This window comes from Mustelus asterias, chromosome 28 (assembly GCF_964213995.1).
Source record: "Mustelus asterias chromosome 28, sMusAst1.hap1.1, whole genome shotgun sequence".
NCBI lineage: Eukaryota > Metazoa > Chordata > Chondrichthyes > Carcharhiniformes > Triakidae > Mustelus > Mustelus asterias.
The window spans coordinates 12,624,853-12,647,753 of NC_135828.1; the positions used below are offsets into that span (position 1 = coordinate 12,624,853).

General features: G+C 45.8%; 1 protein-coding gene and 1 pseudogene across 1 annotated transcript in view; one reads left to right on the forward strand and one right to left on the reverse strand.

Moving 5' to 3' along the window:
* chata (choline O-acetyltransferase a) overlaps positions 1–22,901 on the reverse strand; it is a 58,692-nt gene that overhangs the window by 13,803 nt on the left and 21,988 nt on the right. Inside the window, exons 10-12 of the mRNA XM_078199518.1 lie at positions 17,811–17,933; positions 3,521–3,662; positions 257–319 (exon numbers count right to left, since the gene is read on the reverse strand). Of these exons, the coding sequence (XP_078055644.1) occupies positions 257–319; positions 3,521–3,662; positions 17,811–17,933 (328 nt within the window). The remainder of the gene's footprint in view (positions 1–256; positions 320–3,520; positions 3,663–17,810; positions 17,934–22,901) is intronic.
* On the forward strand, positions 18,289–22,876 carry LOC144480119 (N-arachidonyl glycine receptor-like; annotated as a pseudogene).

The window sequence follows — 22,901 nt, forward strand, 5'->3', positions numbered from 1 at the left end:
TTTTAAAATATGGATTATTTTCTTGCCTTGCAATCATAAATAACTCAGTCTATACTTTCCTGTTACAGAATGATATGAAATATTGAAAGATTTATTGAATAACTACTCAAAGTACTCAATGTTGACGTACATTCAGTTACTAAATGCACAACTTATGGCTCTACTGTTAATGTAAGTAATTCATTAATTAGCCTCTAATCAATAAAACTTTTACTTGGCCAACGCAACATTTGAAATTGAGATTATTTTCACTTACGAGGATAGTGTAATTGGTCTGTGCATCAATTGCTGCCCACAGAAGCTCCATCTTCTTCGAGTCCTGCCATCAAAAGTCAAACATTGCATATTAGGTTGTGCACACTGTAGTGGCAAGTGTTAGTTACTTATACACAAAAAAAGCTCTCATACACTTCATTCACATCCTTGGCAGGGTGTACTCTCGCACCAAGTGCCCTTCACCCTCTACTCTTCTGCGTGCTGATCTATCTTGACTCCAGTAATGACTTCAACAAGACCTATGAGGTTGGGCTCTTTGAGTACGAGCTCCCTGATTGAGGTCACAATTGCCTGCCCAATCAGGAAGCCTCATCTGTATATAAATATGGGAGTGTCAGGTCCACCGGCACTCTGGATTCTGACTTTGTATCTGAAGCACTCTAGAAGTGGAATAGAGTTTGTAAATACAGGGAATCTGGTGAAGGGACATCAGCCTCTGAGGAATTATTTCAGCTCCAGTTAAGCAATGGCTCCTTATGAATTTCTGTTCAATTTATTTATTGGATGTGGGTGTCACTGGTTGGGCCACCATTTGTTGCCCTTCCCTAATTATCCTTGCTCTGAAATGGACATTTCAGAGGGTATTTAAAAGTCAACCACATCTCTTTGGGTCTGGAGTCACATACAGGCCAGACTAGATTTCCTTCCCTAAAGGACATTAGTGAACCAGATGGGTTTTTTATGACAATTGACAATGGGTTCACGGTCATCATTGGACTTTCAATTCCTGATTTTTATTGAATTAAGATTTCACATGGTGGGATTTGAACCTGGTTCCCCAGAGCATTACCCTGGTTCTTTGGATTGTTAGGTCAATGACTACACCACTGCGCCACCTTCCCTTGCATTCTCGTCCTTGTTTTTAAACCCCTCCACTGACTTCACCCCTCCGCAACTCTGTAATCTCCTCCAACCTCACGACAATCCCAGATATCTGTGCTCCTCTAACTCTGGATACTTCAGCATTTCCAACTTTAATCATTCCATCATTGATGACCATATCTTTAGTTCCCAAGAACCTAAGTTCTAGATAATCTTCATAAACCTCTCCACCTTTAAGATATTCCTTAAAATCTACTTCCTTTGAGCAAATGTTGGGAATCTACTCTCATTTATCCTTCCGTGGCCCAATGTCAATTTTACATTATAATGCTCCTATGAAGCACTTTAGGATATTTTATCATTGTTAAAGGCACTATACAAATGCAAGTGTTTGCTGGTACACACATTCATTCTTCAATGTATATACATGGATGCATTCCACTCATCTTTCAGCTTTATAATTGCACACATATTTGGTGTACCTCTCATATACATTCAGACATGTCCACATACTCACTTGTGCTGCAGAGATGTGTGTGACGTGTACACACTGGTTCACACTCTCCAACACATGGTTACTCACTCACAATAGCAGAAGTAGAAAGAACAATAAATCAATGCATTAAAAATACAAAGAACAAGATGATTTAAGAGGATAAAATTACAGCTAGTATATGTCTCAATGAAAGGGGGAAGTGCTGATGTTGCCTGGGCAGTAATCCGGAGGCCCAAACTAATGCCCTGGGCATGGCCTCAAATCCCACCATGTTACTTGGTGGAATTTAAATTCAGTTCATAAATCTGGAATTAAAGAGCTAGTTTTGATAAGAGTGACCATAAAACCATTGCCGATTGTCGGACAAACCCATCTGGTTCACTAATGTCCTTTAGGGAAGGAAATCTGCTGTTCTTACCCGGTCTGGCCTACATGTGACTCCGGACTCACATGGTTGACTCTGGAACTAACATCAGCAATGAATTCTTGCTGAATAGTTTCCTGGTGAAAACTTCATCAGGAACTGGTCACAGAATCACAGAATTCGACAGTGCAGAAGAGGCCCTTCAGCCCATCGAGTCTGCACCGACACATGAAAGGCCCTGACCTGCCCACCTAATCCCACTTGCCAGCGCTTGGCCCATAGCCTTGAATGTTATGGCGTGCCAAGTACTCATCCAGGTACTTTTTAAGGGATGTGAGGCATCCCGCCTTCACCACCCTCCCGGACAGTGCATTCCAGACTGTCACCACCCTTTTCCTCAAATCCCCCTAAAGCTCCCACCTCTCCCCTTATAACTGACCCTTCATCTAAGGGGAACAGCTGCTCCCTGTCCACCCTGTCCGTGCCCCTCATAATCTTGAACACCTCAATCAGGTCGCCCCTCAGTCTTCTCTGCTCCAGAGAAAACAACCCAAGCCTATCCAATCTCTCTTGTCCCAAAGTGATATGTTTGGGCATTATTCATAATATCTCCAAAATTGTTGGCAATATTAAGGGGAGACGTTAGCCTATTGGTAATCCAGAGACACAGGCTAATGCACTGGGGACATGGGTTCAATTCATAATTCCTTGAAGTTATCATTGATTGTTGTGAAAACCTATCGAGTTCAATGATGTCCTTTAGGGAAGGAAATCCGTCATCTTCATCTGGCCTGGCTGGCATGTGGCTCCAGACCCACAGCAATTGACTCCGTAACAGCCTAACTAGCCACTCAGTTGTATCAAAACTACTCCAAAGTTTACAAGAATGAATGAACTGAATGGATCACTTGGAATCAACCTTGGCATTGGTAACATCAATGGGAAATCCAGCTCTGTTGACCTTGCAAAGTCCTCCTTACTAACATCTAGTGCCAGAATTGGGAGCGGCGTCAAACACCAGCTTGACATAGTCATGCTCGCTTACCTTTTGAACTTGGCAAAACATCAGGCAAATTTGTTAAGTCTTCAGGTAGAATCATATAATACAGAGGGAATCTATTTGCAAAAGCTCTCCACTTAATCCAATTTCTCTGCCTCTTCCCTGTAGTACTGAAAATTGACATTGTGTCTATTATTCTTTTCAATTCTGGTTTGAAATTTACTGCACTTGTATCATGTGATATCATAGCAGAGTGGTGGGGAATGGGAATAAAGACAGAAGTCAAGACAGGCCATAAAAGAAACAAATCTCCATGGCAATACCTCTACCATTCAGAGAACACCTGCCAATCGGGACACTCCTCTCTTGCAGTGTACATTATTGTTCCCTTTATATTTGGTACTCTTGTGAATTGACCTGATAAGTGCCAGATGAAAGATTTTGACAACGTGTCTTTTTTGAGCAATTCTCAAGTAAAAAAGTAAAAGTAGAGGAAAGTGAGGAGAGGAAGGGACAGAGAGAGAGAGAGAGAGAGAGAGAGACACCTAAGACTAAGACGCACCGAGACAGACACTCCCCCATCTATCATCGCTTTTACAAAATCGAGTGCCTCTTTAGTTGCTGATCGGATGTTATCAACTCTTCCTTCATGGAAGCGACGCGTTGAAGCACTTTCATAAGTGGGGACAAGTCTCCCGTGGCATCTGGATTAGAAACAGCAACAGCAATTTTTAGCAACGGGACAAGTCCCCAAGGGGAAGAGAAATTTGGGAAGAGCTGAATTATTGTTAATGTAAAGAAACAAACACTCCTCAGAAATGTGAAAGACTCAGCCAAGGATAAATAGAAAGCAAAAAAGAAAGGGGATAATAGAAAGTTAGACTTTAGTCAACAGAAAAGGATCATAAGACACTTATTTTGTATAAGGGAGACAATAAAACAGATAAATCAATTCAGGATTAAATATGATAAATATCACGGAGCGTCAGAAAATGTACAACAATGATTTTCCATAGCAGAATTCATGAATTACATGAAGATGAAGTTCTAGGTGCAGTTATTTTAATTTGGCATGTACAAGCTTTTTGGATGCTACCAATGCATGCATTATGAAGAACCTTAAGGAATTCAATGTACCCACGGCATGAGATAGCTTTCATTCAAGAATCTTCAAGGGAATGAGAGAGGATTTGAGTGAGGGATGCAATGACTTGTGTTCCATATTGGGGTAGCTGTAATAGCGTCTCTGGTGCATGCATTGACTTGAATTGTGTACATTAACCCATTATAATCATTTCAGCTTATAGTCTTCAATGAGGTTGGGTTTAATCTTGGTTAAGTGACTCTCCTGCTCCCTCGGGAGTTGCTGCCTTTGTGGTTTGAAACATTGCTATCCTGTCCAGTGTCACAAACCTCAAGTTCTTGCTCAGATTTTCCAATGAAGGATATTGTTGAGTGCAATAAGTTATGCTGCAGGAACTGTCCTCCCGGTTCTTCATGTAAACATGCACAACTGGTCTCAGACTCCAGGTAGAAGGATATAGGAAATAGGAGCAGATGCAGACCATATACACCATTAAGCTCCACCATTTAATGCACCATTCAATACTGACAGCCATATAATGGTACACATGATGGCCTTGTGCCTCCCATGTGGCCTGCCTACACTGGCACTGAGTGGGGGAATGGCACACTTCAGCCTGGAGCAAATCATAGAAATCATAGAAACCCTACAGTGCAGAAGGAGGCCATTTGGCCCATCGAGTCTGCACCGACCACAATCCCAACCAGGCCCTACCCCCACATATTTACCCGCTAATCCCACTAACCTATGCATCTCAGGACTCTAAGGGGCAATTTTTAAACCTGGCCAATCAACCTAACCCGCACATCTTTGGACTGTGGGAGGAAACCGGAGCACCCGGAGGAAACCCACGCAGACACAGGGAGAACGTGCAAACTCCACACAGACAGTGACCCGAGCCGGGATTCGAACCCGGGACCCTGGAGCTGTGAAGCAGCAGTGCTAACCACTGTGCTACCGTGCCGCCCCAATCAAGTGAATTTGGATAGTGCCTTCAATACACATCCAAAATAACCAGCTCAATTTTAGAACAGGATCTTAAACCTGGGCCACTGCACTGACGCTAATGAGGTTATATGTTGCACCGAGGTGGACTGCTGGCTAGAATGTATGCCAATCCTATGGATTCTGTGACGTTAGTGTATCTTTAAGAGATGTTATTTTTTAAATCATGATCTCTGCAGCTCTCACAGTCAGTGTTTCTCAGCTCACAGCTTTAGCTGATGTCATTATGTTACCGGGCTGACTGAGATGAGTCCTTTTATTGCTACTTAAGTGGCTTAAATGTGGTTGTTTGTGTTTACTCTGCGATTAGTTTTACGATCCTGCATTGTTAGGACAGTCATATCTTTTTGGACAGCTTTTTCCAATTTCAATTTGGAGCTGCAGGTTTGAGTTTTAGTTTTAGAAGGGACAGCAAGCTAAAAAGAAGTGTTTTCCCTCTCTCCCTGTTTGTTAAAAATTCTGTTGGTTAACTGAGAACAAGATGTTGTTTGCCTGAAGGGTGAAAATCTGTTGTTGTTGGAGCTGGACCAGAGTCTCTCTGGTGTTTTGGGGACGCTGTCTTGTCTTCAAACTGTTCGGAGTGAATTCAGAGAAATGCAGACTTCAACCAAAGGACTCAATTTCCATTATCACGTGAGCAGTAGTCTGTGCTGTATTGAACCTGTTTAAAGGGTTTTATCTATGGCAAGCGTTTTTGTTTGATTGGAACACATTATTTTGGTTGTTTTGTTTTTGTTTGTAATTGATAAAAGTTCTTGCTAATTTTCTTTCTCTACATGTTAACTATATTCATAAATAAACTTTGTTTGATAAAAGCTCCCTAGTGGTCATTTGAATCACACCTGAAGTAGAACCTATCATGCTTATCCTAGCCAAATTCAAGATGCAAAACTTATGATTCAGGCGGACTTCATAAAACACTTTGGATTTTCTAACCTGAACCAGAACAATTCCCTTGAGCTAAGATACAAAGAGTTAGATTTCTAACTGAGAAATTGTCAGCATTACTTTCGAATTAACCAGTCAAGCCTCACAAATCTACTGAAGAGGTAACCAAATTGAACTGGCAAGGGCAATCCAGTGGCCATAATCTAGTTAGACTTTCAGAAAGTATTGGATGAAGTTCCACATGTAGCTTATATCTCATTTAGAAACAATTTCCCCGTTCCGGCCGCCATGGGAATCATAGCGGGCGAGGGGCAGACCATGGAAAGGTCCATTGATCTCGGGCAGGATTTTCTGGTTTCGGGGCGAGCGTGGCTGGAAAATCCCACCCGAAATGTTATTACTGGAATATGAGTTAATTAGATTATGAATTGCTTTGGCATTGAGAAACAGCAAGGGATGATAAATGGAAAAATATCTGGCTACAGAGTAATAACTGATTAAAACCAAATTACTGCGGATGCTGGAATCTGAAACCAAAAGAGAAAATGCTGGAAAATCTCAGCAGGTCTGGCAGCATCTGTAAGGAAAGAAAAGAGCTGATGTTTTGAGTTCAGACAACTCTTTGTCAAAGCTAAAAGGCAGAGAAAGTGGGAGATATTTATACTGCAGGGTGAGAGAATGCAAGATGAGTCATAGCCACAGAAACCAGGGGAAAAGGCTGTTAATAGCAGTCCACAGAGAGAATAAATGGTGTGAATGGTCAATTGGTTATATCCCCAATTATACTGAGCCTCTTATATCCAGTTGCTGCCATTTTAACACACGATCCTGCTCCCATGCCCACATGTCTGTCCTTGGCCTGCTGCAATGTTCCAGTGAAGCTCAACGCAAACTGGAGGAACTGCATCTCATCTTCCAGCTAGGCACATTAAGCCTTCTGGTCTCAACATCAAATTAAACAACTTCAGATGATTAGCTCTACCCCACCTCAACCCCTTTGTTTTCATTTCATTTCATTTTTTAATATTCTCGACCTTTTATTTCTTTATTGTCTTTCTTCATTTTCCTTCCCCCCCATTCTTTCCCCCTACTTTATCCCCCCTTTCCTTACCTTTTCTCCACCTTTGCTTCCTGCTTCCCCCTTTTTCTAAATTTTACCCTCTCTCCTACCCATTCCATCCCCCCTCTCCCCACACCTTCATCTGTCACAGTTTACCCTCTGATTTCAGCTTCTCTGCCGTTTGGTCATTCACACCTTCTATTCTCTCTATGGGCTGCCATTAACAGCCTTTCCCCTGGTTTCTGTGGCTATGACTCATCTTTCATTCCCTCCCCCTGCAGTATAAATATCTCCCACTTTCTATGCTTTTTAGCTTTGACAAAGGGTCACCTGGACTCGAAACGTCAGCTCTTTCCTCTCCTTACAGATGCTGCCAGACCTGCTGAGATTTTCCAGCGTTTTCGCTTTTGGCAATAACTGATTAAATTCTGTTGCTAGACCCCTGCTTTTCACACTAACCAGAAATGATACTGAAGAGAATACCCCAGTATCAGACAATTGTTTTTGTTTTTATTTATTAGTGTCAGAAGTATGCTTACATTAACAGTGCAATGAAGTTACTGTGAAAATCCCCTAGTTGCCACACTCCGGTACCTGTTCGGGTACACTGAGGGAGAACTTGGCCAATGCACCCTACCCAGCACGTCTTTCAGACTGTGGGAGAAAACCGGAGCACCCGGAGGAAACCCACGCAGACACGGGGAGAACATGCACACTCCACACTGACAGTGACCCAAGGCTGGAATTAAACTGGGTTCCTGGCGCTGTGAGGCAGCAGTGCTAACCACTGTGCCGCCCAGCTAGCATGAGAGATTGATAACATTATGAAAGATTAATTCATTGTTCCACAGGAGCAGGCTGAGGGTAAGGGAGCTTGTTTGTGCACTAATTTATTTAATTATTTTTCAGTTAAATTAGTGAAAAAAAACGGAGGTTTTTTTTCTAAACAGGAAATAGGCCCAGCAGCAGCCTGGGAAGATTTTGGAGGGTTTAAAAGTAGGCCGCACCTTTGAGCGGGCAGCGTCGTTAGCGGGCAGCAGAGTGAGCAGGGGACAGAGTGAGAGCTAAAAGGGCTTTGGCTCACAGGGCTTTGGCGAGGAAGGTTGTTTGTTTGTTTTTCTTTGGTTACACCCCCTTTTTGTTTTATCCCCAAAACTAAAAAGGACATGGCTGGTATGAGTGGGAGGCCAGTATACTGCATTCGGTGTGGGATGTGGGAGTTCCTGGAGACAACTTGCCTCCCGGAAGTCCATATCTGTGCCAGATGTGTGGAACTGCATCTCCTGAAGGATCGTGTAAGGGAGCTGGAGCTGAGGCTCGATGAACTCAGTTTAGTTAGGGAAAATGAGAGAGTCATAGATAAAAGTTATAGTCAGGTAGTGACACCAGGGTCTCGGAAGGAAGACACGTGGGTCACGGTTAGGAGGGGTAATAGTCAGAAGGGTGATGTGCCAGAAAGCACCCCAGTGGCAGTCTCCCATAAGAGAAAGGGATGGGCAACAGATGGGAGAAGGGAAGGGAGTGAGCAGTCTGTGGAGGGATCCCCTGTGGTTGTCCCCCTCCACAATAGGTATATTGTTTTGGATTCTGTGGAGGGGGATGACCCTCCAGGGGTAAGCCACGAGGACCAGATCGCCTCCACGGAGACAGGCTCAGGGGTCCGGAAGGGAAAGAAGGGGTTTAGGAGAGCGATAGTTGTGGGGGACGCAATAGTTAGAGGCACGGACAGGCGCTTCTGTGGGACTGAACGAGAATCCAGGATGGTAGTCTGCCTCCCTGGTGCCGGGGTACTGGATGTCTCCGAGAGGGTAGGAAGCATATTTAAAAAGGAAGGTAGTCAAACGGATGTGATTGTACACATTGGGGGAAATGATGTAGGTAGGAAGAGCAGGGGGGTCATACGAGAGAAATTCAGGGAGTTGGGTGCTAGGCTAAAAAGTAAGACCTCCAGTGTAGCAATCTCTGGACTGCTCCCGGTGCCTAGTGCAAGTGAGGCTCGGAACAGGGAGATTCTACAGTTGAACGCGTGGCTAAAGGAGTGGTGCAAGAGGGAGGGTTTTAAATTCATAGATAACTGGGAAATCTTCAAGTCAGGATGGCAACTGTACAGAAAGGATGGGTTACACCTTAACTGGAAGGGAGCAAATATCCTGGCTGGGAGTTTTGCTCGAGTGTTTCAGCAGGATTTAAACTAGTGTGGCAGGGGGGTGGGGAACAAAACAGGAGGTCAGTAAATACTGAGGCTGGGGTCGAGCTGGGGGCCAGGGCAAGGCTAGCTAAGAAGAGGAGCACTCTGGAGGAGGAGGACCTGACTGGGCCTGGAGGTCTGGAGTGCATCTGCTTCAATGCGAGGAGTGTAACGGGTAAAACAGACGAACTTAGGGCCTTAATGCTTGTGCGGAATTTGGATGTGGTTGCGGTGACGGAAACTTGGTTAAAAGAAGGACAGGACTGGCAGCTGAATATTCCGGGATATCAGTGTTTTAGGCGAGACAGAGGAGGGGCTAAAAAAGGTGGGGGAGTAGCGATATTAGTTAAGGAGCATATTACCGCGGTGCAGAGGGTAGACAACTTAGAGGGGTCATGTACTGAGTCGCTGTGGGTGGAACTCAGAAACAGGAAGGGTGCAGTCACTATGCTGGGGGTGTACTACAGACCACCCAACAGCCCACGGGAAGTGGAGGAAAGGATATGTCAGGAGATTCTGGATAGGTGCAGAAAAAATAGGGTTGTTGTAGTGGGGGACTTTAATTTCCCTGGCACAGACTGGAAAGTGCTTAGAGCTGGGGGACCGGACGGGGAGGAATTTGTAAAATGCGTACTGGAAGGTTCTTTGGAACAGTATGTAGATAGCCCGACTAGAGAGGGGGCTATACTGGACCTAGTTCTGGGAAATGAGCCCGGTCAGGTCGTCAAAGTTTCGGTAGGGGAACATGTGGCAAATAGTGACCACAACTCTGTTAACTTTAGGATAGTAATGGACAAGGATGAGTGCTGTCCTACGGGCAGGGTGCTAAATTGGGGGAAGGCTGACTATAGCCGGATTAGGCAGGAATTGGTGGATGTTGATTGGGAGAGGATGTTCGAGGGTAAGTCCGCGTCTGGCATGTGGGAGTCTTTTAAGGAACTATTGATAAGGCTGCAGGATAGGCATGTGCCTGTAAAAAGGAAAGATAGGAAAGGTAGGATTCGAGAGCCGTGGATAACCAGGGAAATTGAGGATCTGATTAAAATGAAAAGGGAGGCATACGTTAAGTCCAGGCAACTGAAAACAGATGGAGCTCTGGAGGAATACAGAGAGAGTAGGAAAGATCTCAAACGGGGAGTTAGAAGGGCAAAAAGAGGGCACGAGATGTTCTTGGCAGGCAGGATTAAGGAGAATCCTAAGGCATTCTATTCATACGTTAGGAACAAAAGAGTTGTCAGGGAGAAAATCGGACCTCTCAGGGACAAAGGAGGGGAATTATGCTTAGAACCCAAGGGAATAGGGGAGATCCTAAATGAATACTTTGCATCGGTATTCACGAAGGAGAGGGGCGTGTTAACCGGGAGTGTCTCGGAGGGAGGCGTTGACCCGTTAGAGAAAATCTCCATTACAAGAGAGGAAGTGTTAGGTTTTTTAGGGAACATTAAAACTGACAAAGCCCCAGGGCCTGATGGCATCTATCCTCGACTGCTCAGGGAGACGAGAGAGGAAATTGCTGGGCCTCTGACGGAAATCTTTGTCGCTTCTTTGGACACGGGTGAGGTCCCTGAGGATTGGAGGATAGCGAATGTGGTCCCGTTGTTTAAGAAGGGTAGCAGGGATAACCCAGGAAATTATAGGCCGGTGAGCTTGACGTCCGTGGTAGGGAAGTTGTTGGAGAGGATTCTTAGAGACAGGATGTATGTGCATTTAGAACGGAACAATCTCATTAGTGACAGACAGCATGGTTTTGTAAGAGGGAGGTCGTGCCTTACAAATTTGGTGGAGTTTTTTGAGGAAGTGACAAAAACGGTTGATGAAGGAAGGGCCATGGATGTCGTCTATATGGATTTCAGTAAGGCATTTGACAAAGTCCCACATGGCAGGTTGGTTAAGAAGGTTAAGGCTCATGGGATACAAGGAGAAGTGGCTCGATGGGTGGAGAACTGGCTTGGCCATAGGAGACAGAGGGTAGTGGTCGAAGGGTCTTTTTCTGGCTGGAGGTCTGTGACCAGTGGTGTTCCGCAGGGCTCTGTACTGGGACCTCTGCTATTTGTGATATATATAAATGATTTGGAAGAAGGTGTAACTGGTGTAATCAGCAAGTTTGCGGATGACACAAAGATGGCTGGAATTGCGGATAGCGAAGAGCATTGTCGGGCAATACAGCAGGATATAGATAGGCTGGAAAATTGGGCGGAGAGGTGGCAGATGGAATTTAATCCGGATAAATGCGAAGTGATGCATTTTGGAAGAAATAATGTAGGGAGGAGTTATGCAATAAATGGCAGAGTCATCAGGAGTATAGAAACACAGAGGGACCTAGGTGTGCAAGTCCACAAATCCTTGAAGGTGGCAACACAGGTGGAGAAGGTGGTGAAGAAGGCATATGGTATGCTTGCCTTTATAGGACGGGGTATAGAGTATAAAAGCTGGAGTCTGATGATGCAGCTGTATAGAACGCTGGTTAGGCCGCATTTGGAGTACTGCGTCCAGTTCTGGTCGCCGCACTACCAGAAGGACGTGGAGGCATTGGAGAGAGTGCAGAGAAGGTTTACCAGGATGTTGCCTGGTATGGAGGGTCTTAGCTATGAGGAGAGATTGGGTAGACTGGGGTTGTTCTCCTTGGAAAGACGGAGAATGAGGGGAGATCTAATAGAGGTATACAAGATTATGAAGGGTATAGATAGGGTGAACAGTGGGAAGCTTTTTCCCAGGTCGGAGGTGACGATCACGAGGGGTCACGGGCTCAAGCTGAGAGGGGCGAAGTATAACTCAGACATCAGAGGGACGTTTTTTACACAGAGGGTGGTGGGGGCCTGGAATGCGCTGCCAAGTAGGGTGGTGGAGGCAGGCACGCTGACATCGTTTAAGACTTACCTGGATAGTCACATGAGCAGCCTGGGAATGGAGGGATACAAACGATTGGTCTAGTTGGACCAAGGAGCGGCACAGGCTTGGAGGGCCGAAGGGCCTGTTTCCTGTGCTGTACTGTTCTTTGTTCTTTGTTCTATTAGGATCAATTGAGTGCATGAGGTTAGGAATAGCAGAAAGCATTTAATGTACATTTAAATAGAAATTGAAGCAGGAATTGTGATAGAATCCCTACACTGTAAAAAGAGGCCAATCGTCCCATTTAGCTTGTACCGACAACAATCCCACCTTGGGCCCTTTCTCCATAGTTACCCTGCTAATCCCCCTGACACTAAGGGGCAATTTAACATAGCCAATCAACCTAACCCGCACATCTTTGGACTGTGGGAGGAAATCCTTGATCACATGATACTTGGCGCATTGTGAAAATATCCTCCCTTGAAAATGTAATGAAGCAACGTAACTTTGCAGCAATGTGACTTGGCCCTGGAGGAGATCTTACCAAGGTCTCATCAATATAGAAGATCTTACTAGGGTCTCAAGCTATAGGAGTCCCACCTTCAATGCACAGCCTGAATACACTCTCCCAGCATTTGGGCTTGCACCACAAGTGAATTAATGCAAGTTAAAAGGCCTTTGTGGCCTCACTGAAGAGTGAGATGGTTGGCAAATGGATTAGGCACCCTTAAAGCAGGCCCTCTTAGCTTCTGAGCTTGCTCAAGTATACTGTTGGGGGTTGGCAAGCAACTGGATATAAGAGGCTCACTGTGGAGGGACATCACAAAGGGATATCCACTAGTGAGGAAATGAAGACCAATCTGTGTGTTATTATTGCTCATTCTCCAAAGATATCAAGTCAACCTGAAGCTGTCAGTAACAATGCAGCACCACAGCGATTGGGTAAGTGAAAAGCGAATGTTTTGAATTGCAGGGGAAACCAGAATTAGGGACCACAAACATAAGACAAGCATTCCCTCTCCTCCCTAAGGACCATGCCCTCAGAGGGTGTCAGTGACCATGGACCGGTCCATGATAGTGCTTGGCAAAGTATTGCAGTGGTTTGTTGTTGTCTTAGAACATAGAACATAGAAAGCCACAGCACAAACAGGCCCTTCGGCCCACAAGTTGCGCCGATCACATCCCCACCTCTAGGCCTATCTATAGCCCTCAATCCCATTAAATCCCATGTACTCATCCAGAAGTCTCTTAAAAGACCCCAACGAGTTTGCCTCCACCACCACCGACGTCAGCCGATTCCACTCACCCACCACCCTCTGAGTGAAAAACTTACCCCTGACATCTCCTCTGTACCTACCCCCCAGCACCTTAAACCTGTGTCCTCTCGTAGCAACCATTTCAGCCCTTGGAAATAGCCTCTGAGAGTCTACCCTATCCAGACCTCTCAACATCTTGTAAACCTCTATCAGGTCACCTCTCATCCTTCGTCTCTCCAGGGAGAAGAGACCAAGCTCCCTCAACCTATCCTCATAAGGCATGCCCCCCAATCCAGGCAACATCCTTGTAAATCTCCTCTGCACCCTTTCAATGGCTTCAACATCTTTCCTGTAATGAGGTGACCAGAACTGCGCGCAGTACTCCAAGTGGGGTCTAACCAGGGTCCTATAAAGCTGCAGCATTATCTCCCGACTCCTAAACTCAATCCCTCGATTAATGAAGGCCAGTACGCCGTACGCCTTCTTGACCGCATCCTCCACCTGCGAGGCCGATTTAAGAGTCCTATGGACCCGGACCCCAAGGTCCTTCTGATCCTCTGCACTGCTAAGAATGGTACCCTTCATATTATACTGCTGCTTCATCCCATTGGATCTGCCAAAATGGATCACCACACACTTATCCGGGTTGAAGTCCATCTGCCACTTCTCCGCCCAGTCTTGCATTCTATCTATGTCTCGCTGCAACTTCTGACATCCCTCCAAACTATCCACAACACCACCTACCTTGGTGTCGTCAGCAAACTTACCAACCCATCCCTCCACTTCCTCATCCAGGTCATTTATGAAAATGACAAACAGCAAGGGTCCCAGAACAGATCCCTGGGGCACTCCACTGGTCACTGACCTCCATGCAGAGAAAGACCCCTCCACAGCCACTCTCTGCCTTCTGCAGGCAAGCCAGTTCTGGATCCACAAGGCAACAGCCCCTTGGATCCCATGCCCTCTCACTTTCTCAAGAAGTCTTGCATGGGGGACCTTATCGAACGCCTTGCTGAAGTCCATATAGACCACATCCACCGCTCTTCCTTCGTCAATGTGTTTGGTCACATTTTCAAAGAACTCAACCAGGCTCGTAAGGCACGACCTGCCCTTGACAAAGCCGTGCTGACTACTTTTGATCATACTAAACTTCTCTAGATGATCATAAATCCTGTCTCTCAGGATCCTCTCCATCAACTTACCAACCACTGAGGTTAGACTCACCGGTCGGTAATTTCCCGGGCTGTCCCTGTTCCCTTTCTTGAATATAGGGACCACATCTGCAATTCTCCAATCCTCCGGAACCTCTCCCGTCTCCATCGACGATGCAAAGATCATCGCCAAAGGCTCCGCAATCTCCTCCCTCGCCTCCCACAGTAACCTGGGGTACATCCCATCCGGTCCCGGCGACTTACCAACCTTGATGCCATTCAATAGTTCCAACACATCCTCTTTCTTTATGTCCACATGCTCGATCCTTTCTGTCCACCGCAAACCAGCAGTACAACCACCCAGATCCCTTTCCACCGTGAATACCGAGGTAAAGTATTCATTAAGCAGCTCCGCCATTTCTAACGGTTCCGCACAAACTTTTCTCCCTTCACCTTTTAAGGGTCCTATGCCTTCACATCTCATCCTTTTACTCTTGACATATTTGTAGAAAGCCTTGGGATTCTCCTTAATCTTACCCGCCAAGGCCTTCTCATGACCCCTTCTCGCTCTCCTAATTTCCTTCTTAAGCTCCTTCCTACATCCCGTATACTCCTCTAAATCCTTAACACCTCCTAGCTCTCTGAACCTTCTGTACGCCTCTCTTTTCTTATTCACCAGGTTCATCACAACCTTCGTGCACCACGGTTCCCGTACCCTACCAACACCCCCCTGTCTCATCGGAACGTTGTCATGCAGAGCTCCAGACAAACATTCCTTGAAAATCCTCCACTTTCCTTCGGTACTTTTCCCCAAGAATGCCTCCTTCCAATTTACCCGTCTAATTTCCTCCCTGATGACACTGTATTTCCCTTTACTCCAGAGAAACACTTTCCTAGCCTGCCTGATCCTATCTCTTTCCAATGCTATCGTGAAGGAGATAGAATTATGATCGCTATCCCCAAGATGCTCACCCACCGAGAGATCCTCCACCTGTCCAGGTTCATTAGCCAGCACCAGATCAAGTACAGCCTCTCCTCTAGTAGGCTTATCCACATACTGTGTCAGGAAACTCTCCTGGACACACCTAACAAACTCCTCTCCATCCAAACCCCTAGCCCTAGGGATATTCCAATCTATGTTTGGGAAATTAAAATCTCCCATCATGACAACTCTGTTATTCCTACATCTCTCCAGGATCTGTTTCCCCATCTGCTCCTCAACATCTCTGTTACTATTGGGCGGCCTATAGAAAACACCCAGCAACGTTACCGACCCCTTCCTGTTCCTAACCTCCACCCACAGAGACTCCGTAGTCAATCCCTCCACGGCGTCCACCTTCTCTACAGCCGTGACACTATCCCTGATCAACAGTGCCACTCCCCCCCCTCTCTTGCCTCCCTCCCTGTCCTTCCTGAAACATCTAAAACCCGGCACCTGAAGCACCCAGTCCTGTCCCTGAGACATCCAAGTCTCCGTAATGGCCACCACATCACAATTCGAAGCAGCAATCCACGCTCTAAGCTCATCCACTTTATTCACTACACTCCTGGCATTAAAATAGACACATCTCAGACCTTCAGCCTGAGCACTTCCCTTCTCCATCACTCGTCTAACCTCCCTCTTACCCTGTTTACATTCCTTATCTATTTGCGAGCTCACCTCCTCGCTCTCAGTCCCCTCATTTCGATTCCCTCCCCCCAACCTTTCTAGTTTAAAGTCTCTCCAGTAGCCTTAGCCAACCTTCCCGCCAGGATATTGGTCCCCCTGGGATTCAAGTGCCACCCGTCTTTTTTAAACAGGTCACACCTGCCCCTAAAGAGGTCCCAATGATCCAAGTACCCAAATCCTTGTCCCTTGCTCCAGTCCCTCAGCCACGCATTCATTCTCCACCGATTCCTGTTCTCACTCTCCCGCGGCACAGGCAGCAATCCCGAGATTACTACCTTTGCATTCCTCTTTCTCAGCTGTCTACCTAACTCCCTATATTCTCTTTTCATGACCCCTTCCCTCTTCCTACCTATGTCAGCAGTACCTATATGCATCACGACCTTCGGCTCCTCTCCCTCCCCCTTCAGGATTTCTGGGACTCGACCAGAGACATCCCGGACCCCTGCACCAGGGAGACAAACCACCATCCGAGAGTCCCGTCTGTGTCCGCAAAAACGCCTATCTGACCCCCTCACCGTAGAGTCCCCAATTAGCACTACCCTCCTTTCCTTACCCTTTTGCACTACTGGGCCAGGCTCAGCTCCAGAGACACTGCCACTGCTGCTTCCCCCAGGTGGGCTGTCCACCCCAGTAGTACTCAGACAGGAGTACTTATTATTAAGGGGCACATCCACCGGGGTGCTCACCATCAACTGAGCTTTCTCCTTCCTCACTGTTACCCAGTTACCCTCCTCCCGTGGTCCCGGTGTGACCACCTGCTGATAGCTCCTGTCAATGACCTCCTCACTATCCCTAACCCGGCGAAGGTCCTCGAGCTGCAATTCCAGTTCCCTAACATGGTCCCTTAGGAACCGCAGCTCAACACACCCAGCACAGATATGGTCGTCCGGGAGGCTAGGAGCCTCCAGGACCTCCCACATCCTACATTGGGAACAACATACTGGCCTCACACTCATAATTGCCCCTTTAAACACACAGGGGAAAAAAAAAGTGAATGAAAATTTTAAACTTACCTTTCCTCCTCCTGTTTTCTCCAAAGCCCTGCTCTCACTGGGTCTTTTTTTTAGGTTAGAGGAGGAGGGAGGGTGGGATACTCTACAAGTGTAGAGTATCGGGATTCCTCTCTGTTCCAATTTATTGGGGAAAAAAAAATCTCTCTCTCCCAGACCTCCCTGCGCGACCACTTCCGGGTTTAGATATTTTTAAAGAAAAAACCCGCGAAAAAGTAAGTTAAAAATAACAGCGCTTACCCGCAGCACTCCTCTCGCGAATCTCTCCCTCTCTGCTGCACTTCCAAGACGCAATGAGTCTTTTGCAGTATGGCTGACCAGGAAACTCTCCCACTCTTATTGCCTGACTATTGGAAGGACTTACATCTGACAACCTGTTTGACCACATTACAAACGCACCTTCCATGGCCATCAAGTCCCGAAGAGCTTCTGGCCCAGAGGAAGGCACGCTATCATGGAGCCACAAGACCTACCAATGACAGTTATTAATAAATACAATATGGAATTCAGGAGAAACTTTACCCAGGGAGTAGCGAGAATCTGAAATACTGAGTAGTTAGGGTGACCAACATATATTGAATAAGTCAAATTGTTTGGGTAGAAAGGATGGTGACAGTGGATTACGTTGTGATACGGTTAGTGGAAGGAACAGGGTTTTATTGGTCAAACAGACTGAGTCAGACTGGAGCACATTGAAATTTCAAAGACGCACCTGTAAAAAGACAACTGCAATCCAACCTGAATAAAGGCGTCAGGACTCATCTTCTGTTTCTTCATAAAGTCTTTGCCGAAAGTCTTAAACCGGTACACAGTTAGATCAACGTTTTCAATCAACCTGGGTAAACAAATGACCAAAGTTATAAGGTGCATTTAACATCATGAGACTCTGCAGGATTTACACTCCTTTGGATAATCTACAGAACTGACTTTGTCTCGGTTTCACAGAAGGAGACCATTCAGCCCTTGTGTCTGTGCCAGTTCTTTGAATGAGCAGTGCACCCAATTGCCATTCCCCTGCCTTCTCCCCATAACAAAGAACAATACAGCTCAGGAACAGGCCCTTCGGCCCTCCAAGCCTGCAACCTTGCCAATAACCTTGAAGATCGCTCCTTTTGAGATAGCACTATCCCCTCCATTGTGCCTCCACCACACTCTAAGCCTGCGCATTCCAGATCTCAACCACTCGTTGCATGAAGATGTTCCTCATCGTATGTCCGTTGCTTCTTGTGGTATTAACCTTAAATCTATCCCCTCTCATTCTCGATCCTTTCATGAGTGGCAATAGTTTCTCCCTATCTGCTCGCGGTCCTGAACTCCCATGGATTTGAATACTTCTATCAAATCGCCTCTCAACCTCCTCTTTTCCAAGGAAAATAGCTGCAACTTCTCCAATCTATCTTTATTACTGAAGTTCTTCATCCCTGGAACCATTGTTGTGAATCTTTTCTGCATTCTCTAATTCTTTCACATTTTTCTGAATGTGTGGAGCATAGAACTGGACACAATACTCCAGTTGAGGCTGAACCAGTGTTTTATACAGATTTAAAATAGCTTCTTTACTCTAGTACTCCATGTCCCTCTGAATAAAGCCTGGGATACTGTGTGCTTTACTCACTGTGCTTGCAAACTCTCCTGCCACCTTCAATAACTTATATTCATTTACTTTTTGTTCCTACGCCGTTTCGATCAAACATTATGAGTGCCTCAGCCCAACATTTTACAAACACAAATAGAAAACAGCAGCCTCTCAGCCCTACAACTCCCAGTGTTTAGAATAGGGGCAATTATCTTTTACAGCATTGTTTTCGCAATGTAGCTGGACATTAACGTGACTCCAATCTGGATCTTCGCTGCACCACCAAAAAGGGCACATCTGTAGACATAGACATGATGAATTTTGCACAGCTGGACCTCATTTTCATAATACTGCTGCCTTTCCAGATGATCGACCGTGGGAGGAATTACTGGCCCTTTGGTACATCTCCTAAGTTCATAAGTTCATAAGATATAGGAGCAGAATCAGGCCATTCAGCCCATCGAGTTCGCTCCGCCATTCGATCGTGGCTGGTATGCTCCTCACCCCCATTTCCCTGCCTTCTCCCCATAACCTTTCAACCAATTAAGAATCTGTCTAACTCCCCAACTTTACTCACTGTCCCAGCATCCACCGCACTTTGGGGTAGCGAATTCCACAGATTCACAACCCTTTGTAGTTTCTCCTCAACTCTGTTTTAAATTTGCTTCCCCTTATCCTAAGACTATGACCTCTCATCCTAGAATGCCCCACAAGAGGAAGCATCCGCTCCACGTCTACTTTATCCATACCTTTTATCATCTTGTATACCTCAATTTGATCGCCCCTCATTCTTCTAAATTCCAGAGAGTATCGGCCTAAACTGTTCAATCCCTCTTCATACGACAAACCCCTCATCTCTGGAATCAATCTAGTGAACCTCCTCTGAACTGCCTCCAATGTCACAACATCTTTCCTCAAATAAGGGGACCAAAACTGTGTACAATACTCCAGGTGCGGCCTCACCAATGCTTTGTATAGTTGCAGCAATACTTCCTTACCTTTATATTCTATTCCTTTAGCTATAAATGCCAACATTCCATTTGCGTTCTTTATTATCTGCTGTGCCTGCATGCTAGTTTTCTGTGACTCATGAATGAGGACACCCAGATCCCTCTGCACCGGAGAACCACAAAGTCTCTCCCCATTTAGATAACAAGTTGCCTTCCCATTTTTCTGACCAAAATGCATGACGTCACACTTATCCACGTTAAACTCCATCTGCCACATTTTGGCCCACTCTCCGAACCTATCTATATCCATTTGTAAGGTTCTCAGTTCCTCATTGCAACTTACTGTCCTGCCTATTTTTGTATCATCTGCAAATTTGGCTACAGAGCCTTCTATCCCTGTATCCAAGTTGTGAATATAGATTGTAAATAGCTGGGGCCCAAGGATCGAATCCTGTGGCATCCCACTCGTCACTTTTTGCCATGCCGGAAAAAAGCCCATATATCCCGTCTCTCTGTCTTCTGTCCGTCAGCCAGCCAGTTATATCCAAGCTAATAAATTACCCCTAATCCCATGTGCTCCAAACTTGTGAATTAACCTTTTGTGTCTCCTGCTGGGTCAATGTTGCCCTCACCATGTTTTATCCCAGCATTGCCCTGGGGCTTTTAGCCCTCATCAGTGTCGACTGTTACAAGACTGTGATCCAACCCAAACTCAGCCACGAACTTCGCCACAGTGACAAACCTGCGTCAGAATCTGGACAACGACCATCGCGCCTATTCTGCCATTTGTGTTTTCATAAAGCAACCCTGGCAAGGTCTCAAACTTCACAACCTGCCTGAAAGTTCTCGCCGTTATTCACATGAGAAAACTAAGAGTGCAAACTTTGTCACGGTGATTTTGTCTTTTTCGCCTACCCTTAGTTCTTATGATGGCATGTTACTGAATCATCAACAATTCCCCTCAAATAAAATCCAAACTGAAACCGAACACTGAAGAAAAATCCATCAAAATAATTGTAGCCCTCATTATTCCAGTGCCCCCGGTTTGTTTCATTCCCTATCAGATCCGTTTTAAAGGACGAAGAACAAAGAAAATTACAGCACAGGAACAGGCCCTACGGCTCTCCAAGCCTGTACCAACCATGATGCCCGACTTAACTAAAACCACCTACCCTTCCGGGGACCATATCCCTCCATTCCCATCCTATCGTATCTGTTTCCACTACCTCCCCCAGCAACGAGTTCCAGGCAGTCACCACCCTCTGTGTAAAAAACTTGCCTCGAACATCTCCTTTAAACCTTGCCTCTCGCACCTTAAACCTATGCGCACTAGTAATTGACTCTTCCACCCTGAGGAAAAGCTTCTGACTATCCACTCTGTTCATGCCCCTCATAATCTTGTAGACTTCTAGCAGGTCGTCCCTCAACCTCCATTGCTCCAGTGAGAACAAACCAAGTTTCTCCAATCTCTCCTTATAGCTAATGCCCTCCATACCAGGCAACATCCTGCTAAATCTTTTCTGTACCCTCTCCAAAGCCTCCACATCCTTCTGGTAGTGTGGCGACCAGAATTGAACACTATATTCCAAGTGCAGCCTTGCTCAGGTTCAATAAAGCTGTAACATGATTTGCCAATTTTTGAACTCAATGCCCCGGCCAATGAAGGCAAACATGACGTATGCCTTCTTGGCTACCTTCTTCATCTGTGTTGCCACTTTCAGTGACCTGTGTACCTGTACACCCAGATCCCTTTGCCTATCAGTACTCTTAAGGGTTCTGCCATTTATTGTATATTTCCTATCTTTATAAGACCTCCCAAAATGCATTTCCTCACATTTGTCCGGATTAAACTCCATCTGCCATCTCTCCGCCCAAGTCTCCAACCAATCTATATCCTGCTGTATCCTCTGACAGTCCTCATCGCTATCCACAAATCCACCAACCTTTGTGTCATCCGCAAACTTACTAATCAAACCAGTTACATTTTCCTCCAAATCATTTATATATATTACAAACATCAAAGTTCCCAGCACTGATCCCTGAGGAATGCCACTAGTCATAGCCCTCCATCCAGAAATGCAGCCTTCCACTGCTACCCTCTGTCTTCTTTGACCGAGCCAGTTTTGTATCCACCTTGTCAGCTCACCTCTGATCCCATGGGACTTCACCTTCTGCACCAGTCTGCCATGAGGGACCTTGTCAAAGGCCTTACTTGTAGACATGCAAACAACATCCAGCAGGATTGGCCATGCTAAATTGCCCCTATGCATCAGGGGAATAGCAGGGTAAATATGTGGGGTTACAGGAATAGGGCCTGGGTGGGATTGTGGTCAGTGCAGACTCGATGGGCCGAATGGCCTCCTTCTGCATTGTGAGGATTCCATGCCTCTATAGCACACCAGAAACAACAACCCTGTTACTTTCACACCTTGCCAAAATCTGCCTACATATCTATTCCTCTATCTCCCGCTGGCTGTTGGGCGATCTCTAGTAAACGCCCAACATTGTGACCACACCCTTCTTATTCCTGAGCTCTACCCATATTGCCTTGCTGTATGAGCCCTCCGAGGTGTCCTCCCGCAGTACAGCTGTGATATTTTCCTTAACCAGTAATGCAACTCCCCCACCGCTTTTACATCCCCTTCTATCCCTTTTATTACAAGGGAAGGTGCCGTGGGAAGGGGATGGGGATGTACCATAGAAAGCATTCTTTCTGGTTGGTATCACAGCTTAGTGTGGTTTCTGCTCTGCCCAAGACCGCAAGAAACTACAAAGTGTTGTGAACATAGCCCAGTCCATCACACGAGCCAACTTCCAGTCCACTGATTCCGTTAATACTTCCCGCTGCCTCGGAAAAGCAGCCAGCATAATCAAAGACCCCTCGCACCCCGGACATTCTCTCTTCCACCTTCTTCTGTCGGGAAAATGATACAAAAGTTTGAGGTCACGTACCAACCGACTCAAGAACAGTTTCTTCCCTGCATTTTGAATGGACCTACCTCTCATTAAGTTGATCTTTCTCTACACCCTAGCTATGAATGTAACACTACATTCTGCACTCTTTCCTTTCCTTCTCTATGAATGGTATGCTTTGTCTGTATAGCATGCAAGAAACAATACTTTTCACTGTATATTAATGCATGTGACAATAATAAATCAAATCAAATCAAATCAAAGGATCTTTGGATTACTTTGAATAATGATACCGCCTACTGTATCCAAAACAGCAGTGAATATACAAACAACACATAAATGCCGCACTGTAATTGCTTTAATA